The sequence below is a fragment of the Malaclemys terrapin genome, chromosome 5, assembly GCF_027887155.1.
Source record: "Malaclemys terrapin pileata isolate rMalTer1 chromosome 5, rMalTer1.hap1, whole genome shotgun sequence".
Taxonomy (NCBI): Eukaryota; Metazoa; Chordata; order Testudines; family Emydidae; genus Malaclemys; species Malaclemys terrapin.
The window spans coordinates 54,568,594-54,592,770 of NC_071509.1; the positions used below are offsets into that span (position 1 = coordinate 54,568,594).

General features: G+C 42.8%; 1 protein-coding gene across 4 annotated transcripts in view; it reads right to left on the reverse strand.

Moving 5' to 3' along the window:
• DLC1 (DLC1 Rho GTPase activating protein) overlaps positions 1–24,177 on the reverse strand; it is a 417,446-nt gene that overhangs the window by 264,623 nt on the left and 128,646 nt on the right. Inside the window, exon 5 of one of the 4 annotated variants that reach the window (XM_054029699.1) lies at positions 10,350–10,403. The exons of the other annotated variants lie outside the window; for them this stretch is intronic. Within the exon in view, the coding sequence (XP_053885674.1) occupies positions 10,353–10,403 (51 nt within the window). The 3' untranslated portion in view covers positions 10,350–10,352. The remainder of the gene's footprint in view (positions 1–10,349; positions 10,404–24,177) is intronic. 4 annotated transcript variants of the gene reach the window in all.

A 24,177-nucleotide genomic window follows, 5' to 3' on the forward strand; every position in this document is an offset into this window, starting at 1 on the left:
GGGTTGCATTTAATCATGGTGCTGTGGGTACATGTACCTCCAATTTGCAACAAATATTGGTATTTAAATGCCATCTTTGTTCCCTGCTACACTTCCTCTAACATACACTCTGTACGTTTCCTGTTTAGCCTAATATTTATCTTGACCAGTCCCTTCTAGTGCTTTGGCAGAAGCTTATGTCTTTGAGAACCATTCGAGTTAAGAGACACGCTTGCTCCCTTCACATCTCCTAATCAACATCTGTGAAAATTATGTGAGCACCTACAGCCAGGATTATAGTAATGCCATGTACCTTAGCCTGAAAGCATCAACTCTGCAAAAAACTTCAACTGTTTCAGAATTCAGCCTCACACCTACATTACCAAATGGTCATTTCACTCTTGTATTTTGCTCATTCCACTTCTCCCTACTGGGCATGGAGTATGTTTGAAGATCTCAGTTCTTATTCTCAGTGACTGTGGCCCAGAATAACTAAAGGTCAGCCTCATTCTCTGGGACGTCTAGCATACTTGACAAGCTACTATAGAACAATACAATTGTCTATCAAGACTGAAGCTCATATGCACAGCTAATAGGACATTTTCAATGGGGAGGCCCAAAATTTTGGACCTCACCTAGCTACAATCCAAGGGAGACCATGGACCTCAGCACTTTCAGGTCTACAGCCTTATCACACTTGCATGTCCACACAGCATTCTGTAACCTACCTACATCTCTGTAATACACACAATAGTATTTAAAATATGTCAATCACATAATTTACTATACAACAGGGGTTAGAATGTAGAGGTCATTTTGCTTACTAATGTATGTCATCTTGTATTTTATTTGTTTTAACTCTGAACAGCACTCGAATAGTACAAGAATGGTCTTGATAAAAGAAGCTAAATACAATCTCAGTGCATAAGGGTGCTAAAAAGATAAAACCTTGCTGCACTGTAAATGAAACAAATAGATAGATTCATAGTACTACAGAAAATCTAGAGATGTACAAAGCATAGCATTTTGGAAACTAAGGATTTCAGTTTTTAAAATCTTAAACTAGGAACCACATGGTTCAATTATCAATTTACAACACCTTCATTGTATACTGCAGAGCAGCAACTGGAAGGAGGTTTCATTTCTGGATTTCCAGACGTGTGTCATTTCCAGCCTCATATTTAATAGAGTGTAACTGCCTGAAGGGGAGAGATCAGAATGTGTGGCATGTCTCTCTGAAAGGAATTGTATGTATTAAAAAAACCCCAAACAACTCTTTCAACTACTAAAAGGAAATGCTAACCAGAGTGGTTGGCTACACCCTACCCCCACCCTGGCTTTAAAAAAAGTGAGTTTCTTATGAGAGGCATATGTAGGGGACACAAAATAGGATTTTCCATGATGTCATTCACAGCAGGTCTGGGTCTGGAAAAGTGCTTGGAAAGGTAAACTTCTTCCATTCCAGTAAAGGATATACTATTCAACAATGGTGAAATCCATTCCTGCCGCATTTTTGGAATACACAAAAACGGAAGGTTTATAGTCAGTAGACACAACTGGGAATAATGAGTGCAGGAAAAAGAAAAGCAATCTAGACATTTGTTCAACTATCAAGAAAGTGACTAAAGATGATAATTTGCTCACACTATGTGCCATCTACATTTTAAAAAAAATCTAGTTTCTCGCCTTCTCTCTCTTTTGTTTGATCTGTTTTCTACCTTTATTTCTCTCTTATTCCTCATTCCCTGAAAGGCCTTTTCTTTCTTCCTCTTCATGTGTCATCTTTCTTTTCTTCTACTTTTGTGCTTTATCTCCCTCACATGTTCTTATGCTAATGTCTGTGTACCTACATTTCCCCCTTAGTCCCATTCAAATACAGTGTCTTTGACATCCCTCATTCTGTGTTACCTTATTTCATTCCTTGTGACGGGCACAATTCTGAAGTTTTTATTCAAACAGAATTCCATTGATTTTAACAGGAAGTTTGCCTGAGAAAGAAATTCAACACTGAGCCCATGTCCTATGTCTTCTGAGTCTCTTTTAATTGCCCCTCTTCCCTCAAGCTTTTATATTTTCTTCTCTGCTTGATGCATATCAATTCAGAGATCACAAACCCAGTATATTTCACTTACCTGTTCGCACATTCAGCTTAACCATAATGGTGAGGGAGTGCAACAAAAGACAGCAGGCCAAACTCAATGGTGGTGTGAATGATGGTGTAAATTACACCCACATACAGATATGTAATTTACACCACAAAAGCTACATTTTCCAATGTTATAACATGTTAAACATGGACATAATTTTCCTTGTCTGATAATATATAAAACAGCTCCAGTTTTACTAATTCTAAAGTCTTTTACCCTCATTTTTAAATGATGAGTAATGAGTATTGTCATTCAAGGCTACTAAGAGCTCAGAGGCAAGCACTGTAGGTGCTCTAGAAACTGTAGTCTACAGGCTCTAGCCCTTAATGGGGTCCCTGAAGAAGTAGCAAAGGATTCCTTTAATAGGGCTGTTAGAAATCAAAGTTGCAACTATCCTAGGGATGATTTATTTGTAATTGAAAGCAAAGATAAACCAACAGTTCCCAACCCAGCCCCTGAGGGCAGTCTAGTACAGAGTAAATAAAATAATCTTTGTTGGGACGCCTGCACACCAGTTTTGTGCCTGCATGCTGTAGCCCTGTTTCTTCCTTCTGCGGCTACTGCTGATTCCTTGGCAATAAGAAGGTGAGTCTCTGCCCAGCTCTCAGACCCTCCTGCTCCTGTAATCTTCTCCCTGCAGCTACTTCTCATACAAAGCCTCCAACTCTGTCCTGAGACAGATCCCATTTGATCTCTGATGCTACTTGCTTTTCTTGTTCTCTGGAGGTTATGAAATCCCCTGTTGACCAGATGCTGAACTGGGGGTTAACACAGAGCCCAGTAATGAGCCAGCAGGTTCATTACAACGTTTCTATTTTCATGCTCTTCATTATGGGTGAATTTTATTCCTGTGCAGGGGGCAAGCACAAGGGCTATTCACCAAGTTCCATTTGAAGCCCTACTTTGAGAGAGAGCTTAATGGTTCATAGACCTTGTGCTAGCCTTCTGCACAGGGTGAATTTCACCCAATAATAGCATCCATAATAATTTCCTCTCAATGTCAGAGTTATAAAAAGAGTACATTGTGTTAATGATAATAACTGGTGTAATGCATCTTTCAAGCAGAAAGATGAAGTGGCAAGATGTTTTCGCAAGAGACATCAGGCTTCTCTATTAAATGAATTTCCCAATAATGCTTGGCTTTGACAATTCTGCCTGAAATAATGTCTCTCTAAGAAGTGAAACACGAAGGATGCATCTAGTACTAAACAGGAACTATGCTGGGATGTAGCCCTATAAAAGGGGGACAGCTTCTATAGAAGACATGCAAATTTGTGTCTACCAGAGATTAATTCACTCTGATCCATACGTGTACAAATGAATAATTCCTTACCAAAATGTTTGTACATGAATATATCAATAAAATGTTGCATAAAGTAATCTACTAAACTTCCGTCTTGGAGCTCTGCAGTCAGGCGTGACAGAAGCTCTCTAAAAGGGGGAGGGACACTGGTGCCCAAACTGTGGCCCCACTCCCACACTGCCTCTGCCCCTGAGGCCCTGCCCTCATGACGTCTTTTCTCCCTGAGCCCCCATCCCCACCCCGCCTCTTCCCCCATGCCCCGCCCCACCCCTTCCCACAAGGCCCTGTCCTTCTGTCCACCTCCTCCCACCCCCACCGTCATTCACCCTTATGGTTGATAATGGCCCTCCAACTTTTAAAACTGATGGGGCCATGGCCCCTGTCTGCAGTCACTCCTTAGAAAGGAGGGGAGTTGTCTAGGTATATGGAGGAGTTCTAGGGGGAAGAATAAGCCTTGGAATCCTGCATTGGACTACAGACTCTGGCAAGAAGCCAAGAGAGGGAAGTAGTCACAAGAAGCTTGAGCAGATCGTGGCTGCTGGGCATAAGGTTCCTGGGTTGGAATACAGAGTAGTGGGATGGCCTGTGTGGGCTGGCCTGCTAGCCACTGGGAAAGTGGCACAGTCTGGGTAGTGGATCAGAAGACTGCCTGAGACAGTTTGTTCAGTGGAACTCTGATACCCCGGAAGGGGAGGACTATAGTGACATGGGCAGAGGGCCATGTCATGAAGAGAAAGTAACCCAAGTTCAGGGTGGGAGGGAGGGGGCTATGGAGCGAGTAGATGAAGGAGGAGCTGTCAGAGTGGTTGAAAGCTAATCACCAGATGTAGCCATAAGGAGGTGCCACAGCGGTCAGTAGTAAACCCTGTGACAATATTGTCAAACTTTCAGTTCCTGCCCTCTGAAACAAGACACAGATGACTGAATAAAGTACCTTGGGAACGTACTGTCTTCTCCTCTTTTGTATGCGGCAACAGTTCTGTACTGGGAAGCAGAACTGAGCCCTTAGATGCAAGAAATGAAAGGTATAATATGTGGATTTCATGCAGACAGAAAATTCTATATTCCAAATGTGATAATGCAAGATTTCCATAGCAAGTGTTTAAAAAAGTTAAACTATTATAGTGACAACTGTGACATCAGTAAAGCAAAATTAAGTAACCTAGAGTGAAAAAAGTGAAAGCCTCATAGGAATTCCAGCTAACCACTATAGTCTATAGAAGAGAGGATCCCACTAATTCTTACTAGTGAATGGAAATGATGAGAAATGAGAACAAATGGGTTAAATAAGTATTGATCTTAAGGTGCTAGGTCATGGTTAATTCCAATCCCTATGGCTTATTTCACCATAATGTTTTACATTCATAATATATCGCCATGTAAGGAAAACACCAGTGATTTTAAAAAAAAAATGCAGAATCAAACAGCCTTGTATCAGACACTGATTTTTAAAAAATGAATACCATATTTAAGGGAAAAATACCTTAAAATAAACCCCAGTAATTATGTGGCAATTGTGATTGTCATGGGATCAAATAGAAAGTTCAATTAACCTAGATGGTGAGAGTCTTCTCCCATTGATTCTAATGGAAGAAACAATTGTCTCTTAATACTGTTTTTATGTAAATTGTAACATAGGCTTACATTTTTATTTGATGTAAAGGTAAAGTTTTACTTGGCGTACATTAACTTGTTTTGTTTACTTCATTGGCAGAGTTCTACATGGAGACAAACTGCATCACTACCTAAACTACCGCCAATCAGCAAACTCAGCCCAGGGCTAATGAGACCCAGACCCAGAACATTCCTTCATAGCAGTGTTGCTGAAGTTTGATTGGGATTTTCTGGTTTGTCATAGAAACTTTGTGCTCCTGCTCTTAAACTAGTGGGTGGAATTCTAGCTCTTCTGCACAAGCCCTCCACATTTGTTTTAGTCACTCAAAGAAACAGCAAGTATCAGGAAGTAGCCGTGTTAGTCTGTATCCACAAAAACAACAAGGAGTCTGGTGGCACCTTAAAGACTAACAGATTTATTTGGGCATAAGCTTTCGTGGGTAACAAACCTCACATCCCCCATAATCTGCTCTATTCTATAATAGTCTATTCTATTCAGGTTTTGTACTGTTCCCATTGCTGTGGTAGATGAGCCAACACTATCACCTTCTGGTTACCAATCCCCTTCAGGATTACTAAGTCACTTATTTATAACTTCAAAGTGGAAAGTGACAGCAAATTAGAGGGTATTCTTGGAGGGGGGGGGGGGAAAAGGCATTTGGCTGTAAGAATGACATCATAAGTGTGCTCAGGCTAAGTGGAAGAGATACAGTTTATAATTAAATTTGGTCAAATTATTCATGAGGAGTAAATTCGGAGAAATGTAATAGTTTTTCTCATTGCAAAACATTTACAAAGTGATCCAGATTTCTGTGAACATATCTATTTTCATAAATATTCACCAGTAGCTAGCATATCAGCCAACAGGTGACACACACACTTCACTGTGACTGTTTGTTTTTCACAGCATATTACCAGTTACCCAAGTCATATGGTATTAATTCTGTTCCCCGACTGAAGAATAATGAATGAAGACGGGCAAATAATGAATTAAAACCACCCTTATTCATGGATGGCTATCCTTGTTAGTCAGCAAATGTGGGCATTCTTATAAAGAACAGCCATTCGCCTGCATCAACAAAAATATATCAACATGTAACTTCATGAATAGTGATTAAACAGGAACAAGAGCCTGACTGAAGAGCTAGTCAGAATTTGGAAATATATTTACAAATGATGATTATTCAGTAATCTATCTATACAATATTAAACCTAATTAATTTAAAAGAAATATTTACCTCTCTTTACCTCTAAAAAAAGAATGTGTATGTTAAGGACTGAGCTATGGATGGTCTTTCTAACGGTCAGGCTGGGAGGCTGGCCTAGTGGTTGAGCAGAGGTGACCAGACCTAGTGGCCAGAGGCTGAATCAGGAGCTGAGTTACCAAGTCCAGGGAGTGAGCAGGAGCTGAGGGTCAGAGTGGTGGTCAGAAGCCAAGTACCAAGTCCAGGGAGCAAGACAGAGCTGAGAGGCAGGAATCGGGAACTGAGGGTCAGAGCCAGAGTATCAGCCAGAGCAGGGGCATGAGCCAGGAGTGGAAACAAGGAATTAGGATTGGGAGCCTAGAACAAGGAGCAAGAGGCAGGAACAAATAAGGAGCTGAAAGCAGGAGCAGGACCAGAATCACAGCTAGGGGCGTGGAACACTATTGAGAAGCCAGGGCTGCTGCAGGGTTTACAAATGGCTGAAGACTCCAGCAGGCACAATCAGGAGATAAGATTCATTAGTTGAATCAGTTAAGGGCAATGAGCTGGGTCTGGGTACAGCTTTGTGTCCCTGATAGTACCCTCCTACTTATGGGGTGCCTTCCGGGTGCCCTCAGGCTGGGTGTGTAGAGATGGGCCTTGTGGAAATCCCATAGTAGGTTTGGGGCATGAACATTTTCCTCAGGTTCCCAAGATTGTTTGTCTGGACCACGGGTGGGCAAACTATTGCCCGCGGGCCACATCCAGCCTGCCAGACCTTTTAATCTGGCCCCCGAGCTCCTGCTGGGGAGCAGGGTCAGGGGCTTGCCCCACTCTGTGCAGCTCCCAGAAGCAGCGGCATGTCCCCCCTCCAACATGTAGGGGCATCCAGGGGGCGCTGCATACAGCCTCTGCCCCAAGCATGGGTCTGCAGCTCCCATTGGCCAGGAACCACAGCCAATGGGAGTTGCAGGGGCGGTGTCCGCAGATGGGGCAGAACTCAGAGCTGCCTGGCCGATGCCACACCTCCATATAGGAGCCAGCAGGGGGACATGCCGCTGCTTCTGGAAGCTCTGGAGGCGGCGTCTGCGGTTGGGGCAGCATGCAGAGCCTTCTGGCTGTGCCTCCACATAGGAGCCGGAGGGGGGACATGCTGCTGGTTCTGGGAGCTGCTTGAGGTAAGTGCCGCCTGGAGTCTGCACCCCTGACCTCTTCCCACACCCCAACCCCTTGCCCCAGCGCTGATCCCCCTCCTGCCATCCAAACCCCTTGGAGGAGCACCCAAACTGGCTGAGATTTCTGTTTGGTCCAGTTCATCCATCACTTCATCACTCAAACCAAGCTGGAAATGGTGGTCTTGTGTGGTCCCATTCCATTCTGTGTCTGCTGCGTGGCAACAGTTTTCTGCAGCATTGCTGGTAATCATCTGGTGGCCTTGTATCAGGGCCTGAAGCATTGACTCTGAGTGGGTCATAGAATATCAGGGTTGGAAGGGACCTCAGGAGGTCATCTAGTCCAACCCCCTGCTCAAAGCAGGACCAATTCCCAACTAAACCACTGGTTTCAGTGGTTGAAGATGTCTGCCAAGGCCTGTATAAAGTTCTTTAACTTGCCCAAGAGGGGACTAGGTTGCTCCTGCAAGGGGATGCCCAGGCTAGCACCTCTCCGATCAGGAGACTGATGACTAGGCCCACCTTGGCTCTGTTGATGGGATAAATTTGTGACCTCATCTGGAACAAATGGTAGCATGGGTTCAGGAATTCATTAAAGGTCCTGTGATCCCCATCAAATCTGTCTGGGAGGGGAATCTTTGGTTCCTTTACCACTTGAAATAATGATAGAGAGGCTGGGGCCTGAAGAATTGCACACTGGGCCTACAGAGTGCCAACCTGCCCTTGCACGGTCTGTATGACACCCAGCAGGTCAGCTATAGAAAGGCCACCCTGGGCAGGATCCATCCCTACAGGTGACTCCAACCACTGCCCCCTCTTTCTCTGCGTCTTCTTCTCTTCAGTTTTGGAGGGCTACTCAAACTGTTAAGGACTGGGCTGTGGGTTGTCTTGCCTAATGGTCAGGGTGGGAAGCTGACTTAGTGGATGGAGCAGAGGTGACCAGGCGTAGTGGCCAGAGCCCAAATCAGGAACTAAGTTACCAAGTCCATGGAGCAAGCCAGAGTTGAGAACCAGGAATCAGGAGCTAAGGGTCAAAGCGGGAGAATCAGTCAGAGCAAGGGCAGGATTCAGGAGTGGAAACTGGGGGAGGAAACCAGGGGTGGGAGCCTGGAACAAGGAGCAGGAGAAAGGAAGAAGCTGAGGGCAGGACCAGAAACACAGCTGCAGGCGTGGAACATTGTTGAGCAGCTAGAGACCCAGCTGTAGGGTTTAAGAATATGCCTGCCAATCAGCCAGTCAAGAGGCCAGGTTCACTAGCTGAATCAGCTGAGGGCAATGATCTGGGTTTGGGTTCCGCTGTGGATCCCTGACATTATCTTTAAGTTTACCTCAAATCAATATTCAAAGTTGACTTTTTTCCCAGTTAAGCATTATCTACTGCTATATTTGTACAGTGCCTAGCACAATGGAGTCCTGTTCTCGGTTGGTCCCTAGGCACTACTGTAATACAAATAATAAAAAAACATAGAATCAGTAAGAAGATGCTTGTGTCCGTGACAGTTAACTGAACTTACTGCTTGGTCACAGCTCAGCCATCCGCCAGCACAGAAGTGTTAACACTTAAACTGGAATTTTCTTAATATTTGAGGTTTTGTATTTTTTTTTTTTCAGAACTACTTATCTACCCCCACAATGCCAGATAGAAAAATAATGCTGTCTGGGAGGGGAATCTTTGGTTCCTTTACCACTTGAAATAAAGACAGAGAAGCTTTAGAAATAATACAAACTCTTTTGCCTTGCCCCTTCCTACTCCCTGAAGTTTTGTGAATGTTAGTCATCTTGTATTTAGTTCAGTTGGGAACTTTGAGATTCAGGACGAATCCACCAAACTCATTTTTCCTGCAGAAGCTTGGAAACACTACATTTATTTTGGAATCTAGTTGCTTAGCAGACTGGTGTCACAATATCATAGTACAGCTACAGGATGCCAGGCAAAATAAAGCAAAACAAACAAGTGGCGCCAATTTCATCAACAATTTTTCTAGGCACTAGAAATTCATTTGGCATCAAGGGACATGTGGCTTTCATTTATAGTGCGACCCTGAGATGAAGCCTAAAATGCTGTATTGTATGTATGACAAGGGTATAGTTGTTACCTATTAGTCAATGGATGATGAGTTAACTATCTTTTCATATCCCAGGTTTCAGAGTAGCAGCCGTGTTAGTCTGTATCCGCAAAAAGAACAGGAGTACTTGTGGCACCTTAGAGACTAACAAATTTATTAGTCTCTAAGGTGCCACAAGTACTCCTGTTCTTTTTTCATATACCTGCATTTTGGGGTTTACATGTGTTTGGTAAACTTCTGATGGCCTCGTTTAAGATTTTCTGCAATTAATGACAGGGGAAGTAAGATGGACCAGTCCTTTTTCTGGCAGATTACCTCCCCTACGCTGCCAGCTCAGCTACAGTTCTTCCCACTCCATGTCTGCCTGTGTGGCAGTGGGTATAGCGGCTCTAGGATGACTGCTCTTCTGATACATTGTGACTACACAGGTGGGTAGCCCACAAATAGAAGTGAGGGGCTCTTTATAGGCCCCCTTCTTCTTCATGGGCATGTAGATTGGCTTATAGTTCAGCCCTGAGGACCCAATTGGTGTAATGTTCATGATACTGAGATACCTACAGAAACTTCTCCCCCCCTCCAATTGTATAGACTGAAACCAAAACTATTCAGTTTTTCACATGTTGAAAGTTTCCATGCCTTTTACACTTTGCCTCATGCCTCCAAGTGGTCTTGCTTCAATTAGAATATTTGTATTCAGCATATAAGTAAAAATCATAGACTATTTTTCACTTACTGCAAAATATTTCTGGGAAGAAGGAATGGCCAAAACCTAGAGGTGCACAAGCACTGTACTGTTCCCATAGATTGATATGGGCATTCAAGTAAATCTGTTGTTAAATGAAGTAATATTATACCATCACCAATGGGAGATTTAAATTCCTCACATTTCACTGCTTTAGCCCTGTCCTCGGTCTTGGTTCCCACTCCAAAAATCTCTCCTATAAACAAGTGAGAGAGGGAGACAAATTAACTTCACACAATGCAAGTTGGTGAGCAGTTTTAAAGCAGGAAAAGGCAGCTTAAAGAAGACTGAATAGGCCCTCTCTCCTCATGAGGGACATCTGGAGCTTGGGATTTTGTTATTGAGCTTTGAGGCTAGGTTTACCTATCAGGAATACTGGTGTGGGTGACTGTGTTTGATAGTTCAGGTATAATCATATGACACAGAATATTTTCCCCCACTGCAATTTGACACCAGGCAGGAACGCCTGTGTCCCCAAACCTATTTAACTATTTGCAGGCTGGGGCTATAAGAGAAAACTGTTGACTGAGGAAAGTTATGGAATTGAAGTTAAAGTTGTATACAGGTGATATATACTATTGGGACTTCCTCTGCATCTGCTATCAATCATTGAACAATACAGTGGATTTTCTGGTTTTAAGTGAAATAAATCAGCCTGAAGTATTTTTAATGCATGCTGTATAGCAGAACATTGGGTGAATTTAATTTCATGTTGTTCTAAGGAGATCACTGATTCTAGGGTTTATATTTGTCAAATCAAGATATAAGACCAGACCAATAAATATGAAGATGATTTGTGAGGAGATTAATTCACTCAGTACCAAGTCTGCCTGGAGTGGAAAAGCAACAGTACAAACCATTTGCTACCTCTACTCTGCTAGAGGCCATTAAACTGGCTGGTGCAGTCCCATATGTGGGTGTGGATGGCATAGCAGGGGGCATGGCCAGGACAGTGAGAAGATGCTTCTCTCTATGAAGCCCAATTGTCCTCCTCCAGTTCAAGCAGGTGGCAAAAATAATTCTCTTCTGGTGCAGCAGGATGCAAATTGCAACCCCACTGCGCCCATAGGAGTGAATCTGGCCTAAAGTTTTTTGAATTCTGTTTCCAACCTGATAGGATGCAGAAATATCCAAAAAGTAGCTCGTAGACCAACATATATAAGTATGCTCTCTTTGTAGAAAAGACAAACCAATCTCTCTCATTCTATTTCTAATACACCCATTACTGCAGTACCCGAATACCATAAACATTAGCTTAATGTGGAAGTTTATATTAAATTGTAGTTGTGAGGCAAAAGAGCCCAGCTTCCCATCCCTAAACACTGGAGATCTGAATAAAGTGTGAAATGCAAACTACCTCTTGCTTTGATTTTGCAAAACAAAACTCTACTGATGAGATTTTGCAATATCCAATCATCTCTTCCCTCCCACTTTTGTCCATCTGTAACAAATAAACATGTCAAATTATAGCTGGGGCAAATCTTGTTTCCCCTCCTGGAGGGAGAGAACCCTGCTTAAGGCAGATGAGATGCACCTAAATCTATATTTATCCCTAATTTAAGTGCTTACGATTAGGCACCCTGAAATATGAACATTTTGGCCTTGGTTTATTTTATTGTTTGAACTGATTGGTATCATTTTGAAATTCATCTGCAAACCAGCATATATGGTTTGGGAGATGAAAAAAGAACACAAAGTACAGTGATTACTACTGTGAAACTACACCAGTAATGTGTCAATAAAGCCCTCCTTATTGCACATCAGAGACATGAGAACATTCATTCTCTGGAGTCAGAAATATGATTTCTGTAATGTGGCAATGGAATTAATTACTGTACAAATAAAATATTCTCATCTGAATAAACAAATGCTAACTCTGAATTCCATGTGCACAATGTTCAGCTCCTGGTATTCAATTTAGGATCATTTGGAGACTGAGTCTTTAAAGGTCCTAATTCTGCTTGCTTTACTGATGAAAGTAATCCTATTTAGGACTAGTTGGACATTTCTCATGAATATTTTAAACAAATTTTTTCTGTTTCTCATTGAAATTTCATTCCAGTGGAAAATTTACAACCATCCATAGTCTGCATGTAATTAATGGGAATATTTGGGAGTAAAACAAGCAGGACTAGAATCACAATACAACGCTATAAATCTGACTTTAGAATGGTGTGCTCAGTATAAATGTCTGAAAGTGTAAAGTGAATTAGTTTTTCTTCAGATGCCCTCTTACTAGTGTCAATGGCTTTCATGATTTAAGCAGTAGATGGCAGCATTGAGTGTACAAATGAACTGAACACATTACCAGACTTAAAAGTATAATTAAAATTCAGTTGTTACTACTAAAGTCTTAAACCTCTCATTTTTATAAAACAATTTTCATCACTACCAAACTGATATCCTATTGGAAGATAGAGCTGATAGTTTTAAGCTATTTACTGTTTCTGTGGATCACTAAACATTTGTGATACGAACAAGAAAACATTTAAAAATTGCATATACACAAGTCATAAAATAGTTTGAAAGAAAAATGGAAAACAAACATATCCATATATTTATAAACACACACTCAATCTTACCTGAGATGGATATCTGAAAGGGAACGGGAGCTGTTGCATACTCACTTTGAAAACCAGGCTACTTATTTGGGCACCAAAATACAGTCCTAAAAACCTAACTTTAGGAATTCATTTTGTAAAATCTTGGTCTGTGTATCCTATAGGCTATATAGGGCCTATATTTTATAGCAAACATTCTATTGCCATGTTGGCTTTCACAAATACAAGCTTCTGTTTCCCAGTAGCTGAAAGCTTCTGGGTCATGTATTATCCCTAAGCAGTGTAGAAGTCTCAGATATCAAATTTGGGTTGGGGTTTTTGGTCCTAATCTCAGCAGCAGTTTATTTTTCTCTTGCATTAAAATGAGCTCAGCTAACATATATTTGGGGATTTCATAGATTTGATCTGAATTACATACTTCAGAAAGCAGCTGATTACACAGCATTAAGACAGCAGAGTATTAGGAGCATTCGTTTTCCTTCAGCTTTAAAAAAATGCATTTAGAAATCCTGATGAATTAATACAGGAAGTTATATTCAAACAAATAGTGCACAAATTCCTTTTGGGGACTAAGGTAAAAAAAAATATCAAAGGAAAGGGTTTCAGGAGAGATACATATAAGAAGCACATAATTGATTGCAGTAGTTCACTACTACATGATTGAGTTATTATGACATAGTAAATGGACGTGGTAGGTGACTGATGTACTGAAACAGGCCAGCTGATATGGAATTGTCTCCCCTACCCCCCTCCTAAGATATTCTTGTGTGGAAATGAAAGATGGTATAAAATATTATTCCAGTCCTCCTGGGCCAAATCCTGAAGTCCCTACCCACTTCTAATCAGTCAAAACTCTCATTCAATTATTAAAAGGGACCATTCTTTTCAGCCAGTTAACAAGTAAGATAATAAGCATTTCTCTCTCCATCATCCACCTTATTTAGTCAATGAGAATTCTGTCTGAGTGAGTACGGAGTAAAAGGTAAATAAAACTTCAAGAATTTACCCAATGTATCAGCATACAAATAGAAAAAATATATTGGAATGCATTAATACAGTTACTATTTATTACAGCATTTATACCATGCTCACCACCCTGGTAGTGTCAGATTTGGAATGAATAATAGTATGATTTCAGAGTGACACAAATCTTACAGGCACGGCTCACAATCAGAGATTTGCCTGGAGACTTTTCACACATGTGTTCTGTGTGATTGTGCACTCCTGACATTTCACTTTTTCAAAACTATTTCTTTCTCAATGACTCCCCTGGTGAATTTTTGACCCTTGAACATGGGGACACTAGAAGGGCCATGGCCCAGTGAGCTGTTCAACTGGTATGAAAATGTAGTGATACTATGAAATATATATATGCCTTTCTATTGTTCTTGATTGTTACTTTTTAGAAAAAAAGATTGGCAAGATTGTAAAAAGGCAAAATAAAAACAAAGAGACAGTGACTTCTAAAACAGTTGTTTGATGCCTAAATGCACCTGGAAATTTGGTCCTAAACTACTGAGAATTGATAGCACAACAGAAAGCTGTTAATCAAGTACAAAGAATTTCCTGGTTGGGAAAGGATTGGACTTCCTTGGATTTAGGAGAATCATTTAAGCTATTTCTTGATGTACAAGGCAACAGTGACAAGCAGCATAACAGTGAAGTCTGGTCTTACAATATACGTATCTCTTGGATGCTTATTTTTCATAGAAGAAGCATTCATTTCTTGACAGTTCATGAATTAAAATTCATGAATGTTTAAATGTTCATTTACAAAAATGTCTCATTGAATAGGTTTTTCAGCTTTCATTACCTGTTTTATGAATTTTAATGCTTAATAATTTAATGCTTACTAATAGCTGAAAGCCAGTGCTGTCACGTGGCTGTAATAGGCAGGGGTCCTTCCGTGCTCCCAGTCGTCGTCGGCAATTCTGAGATGGGGGCGTCCTTCCGTGCTTCCGGTCTTCGGGGCACTTCGGTGGCAGGTCTCGGAGCGAGTGAAGGACCCGCTGCAGAATTGCCGCCAAAGACCCGGAGCACGGAAGGACCCCCCCGCCATCGAATTGCCGCCAAGGGCGGCAAAATGCCGCCCCCCCCCAAATCCTGGTGTCCTAGGCGACCGCCTAGGTCGCCTAAATGGAAGCACCAGCCCTGATGATTGAACTTGGTGGTATTCTAAACAAAAAACTCTCAACCATGCTTGTTGCAGTTCCACTGTTCCATACTGACTCAAGAGACATTCTAAACTTCAGAGTGATGTTTGAGGGTATGACAGGGCATGCCTATTGTACCCCACCTCTTCCACAAATACAAACCACTCTGAGACCTTCTTGCTAGTAAACGCCAGCATGTACTTTATTTACACTGTCTCTGTCCGTCCACCTATACAAATCAATGCATCTCCTCCTTTGTACTGTTCACCAGCTTTCTTCTGGGCAGGGGATTGAGGTGTTTCTATTCAGAAAACTCACCTTCTCAGGCTGTTCTAGTTGCTCTCCTCCTCCTTCTCTGTCTCTCCCCCATTCCTTCTTGAGAACTTCCCTCCTGTGCTCTTTTTAAGCCACTTGCCTGTTAATGGACTAATTAGCTCTTTAACCTCCTAACCAGTCTGGCCTAGTAATCAGGCACAGCTCTGAACAATTAGGCGTTCTCTGGGGAACCTAATTGGTGCTAATAGTGACCAGAGTGCTGGCTCAAGCTCCATCTCTTAGTGCTCGGTCACAGGGGACTAGTGGGGTCTTGATTTTAGTAGGGCTTTTGACACAGTCCCCACATGACATTCTCATAAGCAAACTAAGGAAATGTGGTCTAGATGAAATTTCTAGAAGATGGGTGCATAACTGGTTGAAAGACTATTCAAAGAGTAGTTATCAATTTGCTCCTAAACTGGGAAGACGTATCTAGTGTGGTCCCATGGGGTCTAGTGTCATTCAATGTTTTCATGAATGACTTGGACAATGGAGTAGAGAGTATACTTATAAAATTTGTGGATGACACTAAGATGGGAGGAGTTGCAAGCACTTTTAAGGACAGGATTAGAATTGAAAATGATCTTGACATATTGGAGAATGGGTCTGAAATCAAGAAGATGAAATTCAGTAAAGACAAGTGCAAAGTACTACTACATTTAGGAAGGAAACAAATCTAAAGCACAAATAAAAAATGGAGAATAATTGACTAGATAGTAGTACTGCTGAAAAGGATCTGGGGGTTTATAGTGGATCACAAATTGAATATGAGTTAACAATATGATGCAGTTGCAAAAAGCCTACTATTCTTGGGTGCATTGGGAGTGTCATATGTAAGACATGAGAGGCAATTGTGCTGCTGTACTTCAGCATTGGTGAGGCCTCAGCTGCAGTATTGTGTCCAGGTCTGGGTGCCACATTTTAGAAAACATGTAGACAAATTGGAGACAGTTCAGAGGAGAGCAATAAAAATGATGAAAGGTTGAAAAACAAACAACAACTGGGCATGTTTAGTCTTGGGAAAAAAGACTGAGGGTGGGAGCTGATCATATTCAAATATATTAAGGGCTGTTATAAAGAGTATGGCGATCAATTGTTCTCCATGCCCACTGAAGGTAGAATATATAGTAAAGGCTTAGTCTGCAGCAAGAGAGATTTAGGTTAGGAAAAATATTTCCAACTATAAGGATAGTAAACACTGGACTTGGCTTCCAAGGGAGGTTGTGGAATCCTTGTCATTGTAGGTTTTTAAAACAGCTTAAACAAACACCAGTCGGGGATGATCTAAGTTTACTTCATCCTGCCTCAGCACATGGGGCTGGACTAGATGACCTCTTGAGGTCCCTTCCAACACTACAGTTCTAGGATTCTATGATATTGTTGATTTGTTGTATAGGATGTGCTGAGAGTTGTGTAGTTGGCAAATGAGGGGTGTGTGCTGTGCTCAGGGGCTCTGTGTGTTTGGGGTTATTGCTGTTTGTGTTATATGAGTGATTGTGTTGACTTGTGTCTATGCGGGGTTGTGCTGGGAGATTTGTGTTCATTTGTGCAAGTGGCATTTGGATATATGGGTTTGGCAGTTAGGCCAAGTAATCCACCATCTGTGCAGTCTCCCTCATACAATGAAATTGCATCTTGCAAATTAGCTGTAAAATCAGGGTGATGATTAAGTTACTTCTGATATCACAATGGTCTAGGACTCCAGGCATAGCATAGATACATCTCTTACTCTAGCTATACACCGCACAAATATAATTTGTAAAGTCAAAATGGCTGAGAACTTTAAAAATGGATAGTAACACTGCAAAACCAGTGATGATTCAACTTGGTGGTATTCTGAACAAAAAGCTCTCCTCGCTGCTTCCACAACCTCACACTGACTCGGACATTTTAGGTTTCAGAGTGACATTTCTGATATCTTATTATGTAGATTAATGAAGAGCTTCTAAATACTTCATCCGGATAACACGGGCTTAGGCTCTGATCCCGCTAGGAGATCTGTGCAGTAGACCCCTGTGCCTAGTGGGAGCCCTCCTGAAGTCTGTATGTATTTGTGATAAATGAAGCGGGGGGTAGCTCCCTTTTATGGACACCCAACCAGCCAGTTAGCTGTAAAATCCCTCTTGGTAGCTGTTCTCTGCTTGCTTTACCTGTAAAGGGTTAAAAGTCCCCCAGGTAAAGAAAAGGAAGTGGGCACCTGACCAAAAGAGCCAATGGGAAGGCTAGAACTTTTTTAAAATTGAGAAAGAAACTTTCCCTTTGTCTGTTTTCTCTGGGCTGCAGGGACATGGAGCAACAATGCTGTAAGTAGCTTTAAGTCAGGTTTGATTATAGATTATCAATTTATACCTCGAACCTACTTATCTGAAGCCTCAGATTTGTAAGTAAAATTAGGTAATGTCTAAAAAGACACGATTAGGGTTATTTCTTATTGGCTTCTGGACTCCTCTGTGCTAACCCCTGATGCTTTTGTTTGCTTGTAACCTTTAAGCTGAACCCCCAAGAAAGCTATTTTGGGTGCTTGATTTTTGGAATTGTTCTTTTAAAAATCTAGCAAAAGCCTAAGTTACAAATGTATTTTCTTTCTCTCTTCTTTTTATTAAAATTTACCTTTTTTAAGACCAGGATTGGATTTTTGGTGTCCTAAGAGGTTTGTGCACATGTTGTTTAATTAGCTGGTGGCAACAGGTAATTTCCTTTGTTTTCTTTCTCAGCTCTTCCCCAGAAGTGTGGGGGTGAAAGAGCTTGAGGGTACCCCACAGGGAGGAATTCCCAAGTGGATTTTTGCATTTGGGTGATGGCAGCATTTACCAAACCAAGGTCAGAGAAAAGCTGTAACCTAGGGAGTGTAATACAAGCCTGGAGTGGCAAGTATTAATTTTTAAAATCCTTGTGTGCCTCCACCTTCTGCACTTTAAGTGCCAGAGTGGGGATTCAGCCTTGACAGTATCTCATTGTGGTACTGGTCGCAAAGACTGCACTGGGTCATTTAATTGTTATAGGCAAGGTTGGGTGGTTGAAGTTACTTTGAAAAATGAATGTACTATAAATTAGTGATTACTGCAGCTCTGGAAAACAATCATTTGGAGACTGAGTCCATAGAGGGCCTAATTCTGCTTGCTTTACTGATGGAAGTAATCCTATTTAGGACTAACTGGAATTTTTTCATGACTATTTTAAACAATTTTTTTCTGTTTCTCATTGAAATTTCATTCCAGTGGAAAATTTACAGCCATCCAGTCTCTGCATGTAATTAATGGGAATATTTGTGAGTAAAACAAGCAGTGTGAAGCGACTGGTTATCACAACACAGCAGCACAAACTTTAGTTGTTGCTATACTGTCACCAGGACTACCTCCTACCCCACATTAACAGTCCTTAGTGAAAGTCTCACAGTGCTATCCCTGCTTCTTCATGCTAGATTACCAAGGAAGCAGTCATTTTATACACAGGAGTGGACAATTCAATCAATATTCTTGAAAATCTATTATTGATATATAAGGGAAACCTGTTCTTCTAAACTTTTATTAGCAGATTACAGAGTAAAACAAACCAAATTCTACAAATAAAAGCAAATAAAAAACCCATTAAGCCTAGGAATAAACAATCACTTTCAAACCTCTTTTAAAAACCTGGGTTGTCCAAAGTTAAGATCCAAGTCCCCACCATGATATATAAAGTGCTGGTGCACTGATCCCTGCCATCACAGCACTACAGTCACTCTAGCATGGAGGGGCAAGAATATTCCTATAATGATGGTACCGTATTTAAATCTGAATGCTATTATTCTACTTGTTCTCTTTCAAGTCACCCAGGCTGAAGTATCATGCTGTAATTAAAGCAATGGCAGAAACAGCTTCACCAAACATAGCAACTTGCCATTGAATCAGGAATGGACAGTAATGACAAAGACATGGGATAAGAACCTCAAACAGATTGTATGGATACATTTTGTCCAAGATAGGGCTATCTACCTCTGACAGGTAACTGAGGGTTCTGTCTTTTATATTTTGGTAATATTTGTGTAGCTTGCTGTCATAACTATAAAGGGAAGGGTAACAGCTCTCCTGTCTACAGTACTATAAAATCCCTCCTGACCAGAGACTCCAAAATCCTTTTCCCTGTAAATGGTTAAGAAGCTCAGGTAATCTGGCTGGCATCTGACCCAAAGGACCAATAAGGGGACAAGATACTTTCAAATCTTGGGGAGGGGGAGGCTTTTGTTTGTACTCTTTGTTTGGGAGTTCGTTCGCTCTTGGGACTGAGAGGGACCAGACATCAATCCAGGTTCTCCACATCTTTCAGGGACACTGGAGCACAAGTGTCAACTATCCACCAATCCCTAGTGGACCCCAAACTCATCAACCCGGAGGCTCCAGTGACAATTCAACCCTTCGTGTCACAGTCTGTAACCTTGCCTACAGCCAAGTTGCATATCCAGTACAAAGGCTGGTCAGGAATGTGGACTTTTGCAGTCTATGACAATTATCCCATTCCCATGCTGCTGGGGGAAGACTTGGCCAACCATGTGAAGCTAGCCAAGAGGGTGGGAATAGTCACCCGCAGCCAGGCTAAGCAAGCTTTCACCCCCATCCCTGTTCCTGAGCCGTCCACCAGGGCCCAGTCTGTGTTACCAGAGACCCAAACAAAGGTGGTGGATCCCCTGCCAACGACTGCAACAGCCATAGTGGATCCAATCCCAGAGACCCAGCCAAAGCCAGTCCCAGAACCGGAACTGGCAACGCAACCAGCACCAGAACCATTGCCAGCACTGAGTCCAGCGCTTGCAAACCCATCTACAACTTCAACGAAACAGGGCACCAGCGAGCCTGACCTGGCAGAAGCAGCAGATAACCCTATCCAAGAGGCTCAGCCAGAGCCTGAGATACCACATAGTGCACCAGCGGACAGCGGTTCACAGTCAATGGAAACAGCCCCAGCACCTGCATCGCTTCCAGAGGGACCAAGCCCCAGTCCACAGTCCAAGGAGGAACTGATGTCTCCAGCATCAAGGGAACAGTTCCAGGCCAAGCAGGAAGCAGATGACAGCCTTCAGAAAGCTTGGGCGGCGGCGCGGAGCACCCCACCGCCTCTCAGGTCTTCTAATCGATCCCGGTTTGTTGTAGAACAAGGACTTTTATACAAGGAGACTCTTTCTGGTGGGCACCAGGAAGACTGGCATCCTCAAAGACAGTTGGTAGTTCCCACTAAGTATCGGGTAAAGCTCTTGGGCTTAGCCCATGATCATCCCAGTGGCTATTCTGGGGTGAACAGAACCAAAGACTGGTTGGGGAAGTCCTTCCACTGGGAGGGAATGGGCAAGGATGTTGCTAATTATGTCCGGTCTTGTGAGGTGTGCCAACGAGTGGGAAAGCCCCAAGACCAGGTTAAAGCCCCTCTCCAGCCACTACCCATAATTGAGGTCCCATTTCAGCGAGTAGCTGTGGATATTCTGGGTCCTTTCCCAAAGAAGACACCCAGAGGAAAGCAGTATGTACTGACTCATGGATTTTGCTACCCGATGGCCGGAAGCAGTACCCTTAAGCAACACCAGGGCTAAAAGTGTGTGCCAGGCATTAACAGACATTTTTGCCAGGGTAGGTTGGCCCTGCGACATCCTTACAGATTCGGGAACTAATTTCCTGGCAGGGACCATGGAAAACCTGTGGGAAGCTCAGGGGGTGAATCACTTGGTTGCCACCCCTTACAACCATGAAACCAATGGCCTGGTGGAGAGGTTTAATGGAACTTTGGGCCATGATACGTAAATTCGTAAATGAACACTCCAATGATTGGGACCTAGTGTTGCAGCAGTTGCTTTTCGCCTACAGGGCTGTACCACATCCCAGTTTAGGGTTTTCACCATTTGAACTTGTGTATGGCCGCGAGGTTAAGGGGCCATTACAGTTGGTGAAGCAGCAATGGGAGGAGTTTATGCCTTCTCCAGGAACTAACACTCTAGACTTTGTAAGCAACCTACAAAGCACCCTCCGACACTCTTTAGCCCTTGCTAAAGGAAACCTAAAGGATGCTCAGGAAGAGCAAAAGGCCTGGTATGATAAACATTCCAGAGAATGGTCCTTCAAAGTAGGAGACCAAGTCATGGTCTTAAAGGCGCTCCAAGCCCATAAAATGGAAGCGTTGTGGGAAGGACCATTCATGGTCCAGGAGTGCCTAGGAGCTGTTAACTATCTCATAGCCTCCCCCACTTCCAACATAAAGCCTAAGGTATACCATGTTAATTCTCTTAAGCCCTTTTATTCCAGAGAATTAAACGTTTGCCAGTTTACAGCCCAGGAAACGGATGACGCGGAGTGGCCTGAAGGTGTCTACTACGAAGGAAAAAAGGATGGTGGCGTGGAAGAGGTAAACCTCTCCACGACCCTTGGACGTCTGCAGCGACAGCAGATCAAGGAGCGGTGCACAAGCTTTGCACCAATTTTCTCAGCCACTCCAGGACGGACCGAACGGGCATACCACTCCATTGACACAGATAATGCTCACCCAATTAGAACCCCACCCTACCGGGAGTCACCTCATGCCCAAACTGCTATACAAAGGGAGATCCAGGACATGCTACAGATGGGTATAATCCACCCATCTAATAGTGCATGGGCATCTCCAGTGGTTCTAGTTCCCAAACCAGATGGGGAAATACGCTTTTGCGTGGACTACCGTAAGCTAAATGCTGTAACTCATCCTGACAACTATCCAATGCCACGCACAGATGAGCTATTGGAGAAATTGGGACATGCCCAATTAATCTCTACTTTAGACTTAACCAAGGGGTACTGGCAAGTACCACTAGATGAACCCGCTAAGGAAAGGTCAGCCTTCGTCACCCAGGCAGGGGTGTATGAATTCAATGTACTCCCTTTCGGGTTGCGAAATGCACCCGCCACCTTCCAAAGACTTGTAGATGGTCTCCTAGCGGGATTGGGAGAATCTGAAGTTGCCTACCTCTATGATGTGGCCATTTTTTCTGATTCATGGACAGAACACCTGGAAAAAGTCTTTGAGCGCATCCGGCAGGCAGGACTAACTGTTAAGGCTAAAAAGTGTCAAATAGGCCAAATAGAGTGACTTATCTGGGGCACCTGGTGGGTCGAGGAACTATAAATCCCCTACAGGCCAAAGTGGATGCTATCCAAAAGTGGCCTGTTCTAAAGTCTAAGAAACAGGTCCAATCCTTCTTAGGCTTGGCTGGATATTATAGGCGATTTGTACCCCACTACAGCCAAATCGCCGCCCCGCTGACAGACCTAGCCAGAAAGAAACAGCCAAATGCAGTTCAGTGGACTGATGAGTGTCAAAAGGCCTTTAACTAGCTTAAGGCAACACTCATGTCTGACCCTGTGTTAAGGGCCCCAGACTTTGACAAACCATTCCTAGTAACCACAGATGCGTCCGAGCGAGGCGTGGGAGCATTTTTAATGCAGGAAGGACTGGATCAAGAATTCCATCCTGTCGTGTTTCTCAGCAAGAAACTGTCTGAGAGGGAAAGCCACTGGTCAATCAGCGAAAAGGAATGCTACGCCATTGTGTACGTGCTGGAAAAGCTACGCCCATATGTTTGGGGACGGCGTTTCCAACTACAAACAGACCATGCTGCACTACAGTGGCTTCATACCGCCAAGGGGAATAACAAAAAACTTCTTCGGTGAAGTTTAGCTCTCCAAGATTTTGATTTTGAAATACAACACATTTCAGGGGCTTCTAACAAAGTGGCTGATGCACTCTCCCGGGAAAGTTTCCCAGAATCAACTGGTTAACAATTGTTCTTGGAATAAAACATAGTTAGTTTTTATATAATCAGTAGTATGTCTAAAGGTACATGTGTCTTATTAACTCTGTTTTCTCCTAGAACTCCAGGAAGAAATCACAGCCAGTGTGGAACCGAACATCCAACACTATCTGTGATGGGGGGGGGGGGGGGCGTGTCATAACTATAAAGGGAAGGGTAACAGCTCTCCTGTGTACAGTACTATAAAATCCCTCCTGGCCAGAGACTCCAAAATCCTTTTCCCTGTAAAGGGTTAAGAAGCTCAGGTAACCTGGCTGGCATCTGACCCAAAGGACCAATAAGGGGACAAGATACTTTAAAATCTTGGGGGGGGGGAGGGAGAAGGCTTTTGTTTGTGCTCTTTGTTTGGGAGTTTGTTCGCTCTTGGGACTGAGAGGGACCAGACATCAATCCAGGTTCTCCACATCTTTCTAAACAAGTCTCTCCTATTTCAAACTTGTAAATAAATAGCCAGGCAAGGCGTCTTAGTTTTACTTTGTTTTCTCAACTTGTAAATGTACCTTTTACTAGAGTGTTTCTTTGTTTGCTATACTTTGAACCTGAGGCTAGAGGGAGGTCCTCTGAGCTCTTTAAGTTTGATTACCCTGTAAAGTTATTTTCCATACTGATTTTACAGAGATTATTTTTTACCTTTTTCTTTAATTAAAAACTTTCTTTTTAAGAACCTGATTGATTTCTCCTAGTTTCAGATCCAAGGGGGTTGGATCTGTATTCACCAAGAGTTGGTGGGAGAAAGAAGGGGGGATGGTTAATTTCTCCTAGTTTCAGATCCAAGGGGGTTGGATCTGTATTCACCAAGAGTTGGTGGGAGAAAGAAGGGGGGATGGTTAATTTCTCCTAGTTTCAGATCCAAGGGGGTTGGATCTGTATTCACCAAGAGTTGGTGGGAGAAAGAAGGGGGGATGGTTAATTTCTCCTAGTTTCAGATCCAAGGGGGTTGGATCTGTATTCACCAAGAGTTGGTGGGAGAAAGAAGGGGGGATGGTTAATTTCTCCTAGTTTCAGATCCAAGGGGTTTGGATCTGTATTCACCAGGGAATTGGTGAAGGTCTCTCAAGGCTACCCAGGGAAGGGAATTAGCTTTGGGATGGTGGCAGCGGACCAGACCTAAGCTGGTAGTTAAGCTTAGAAGTTTTC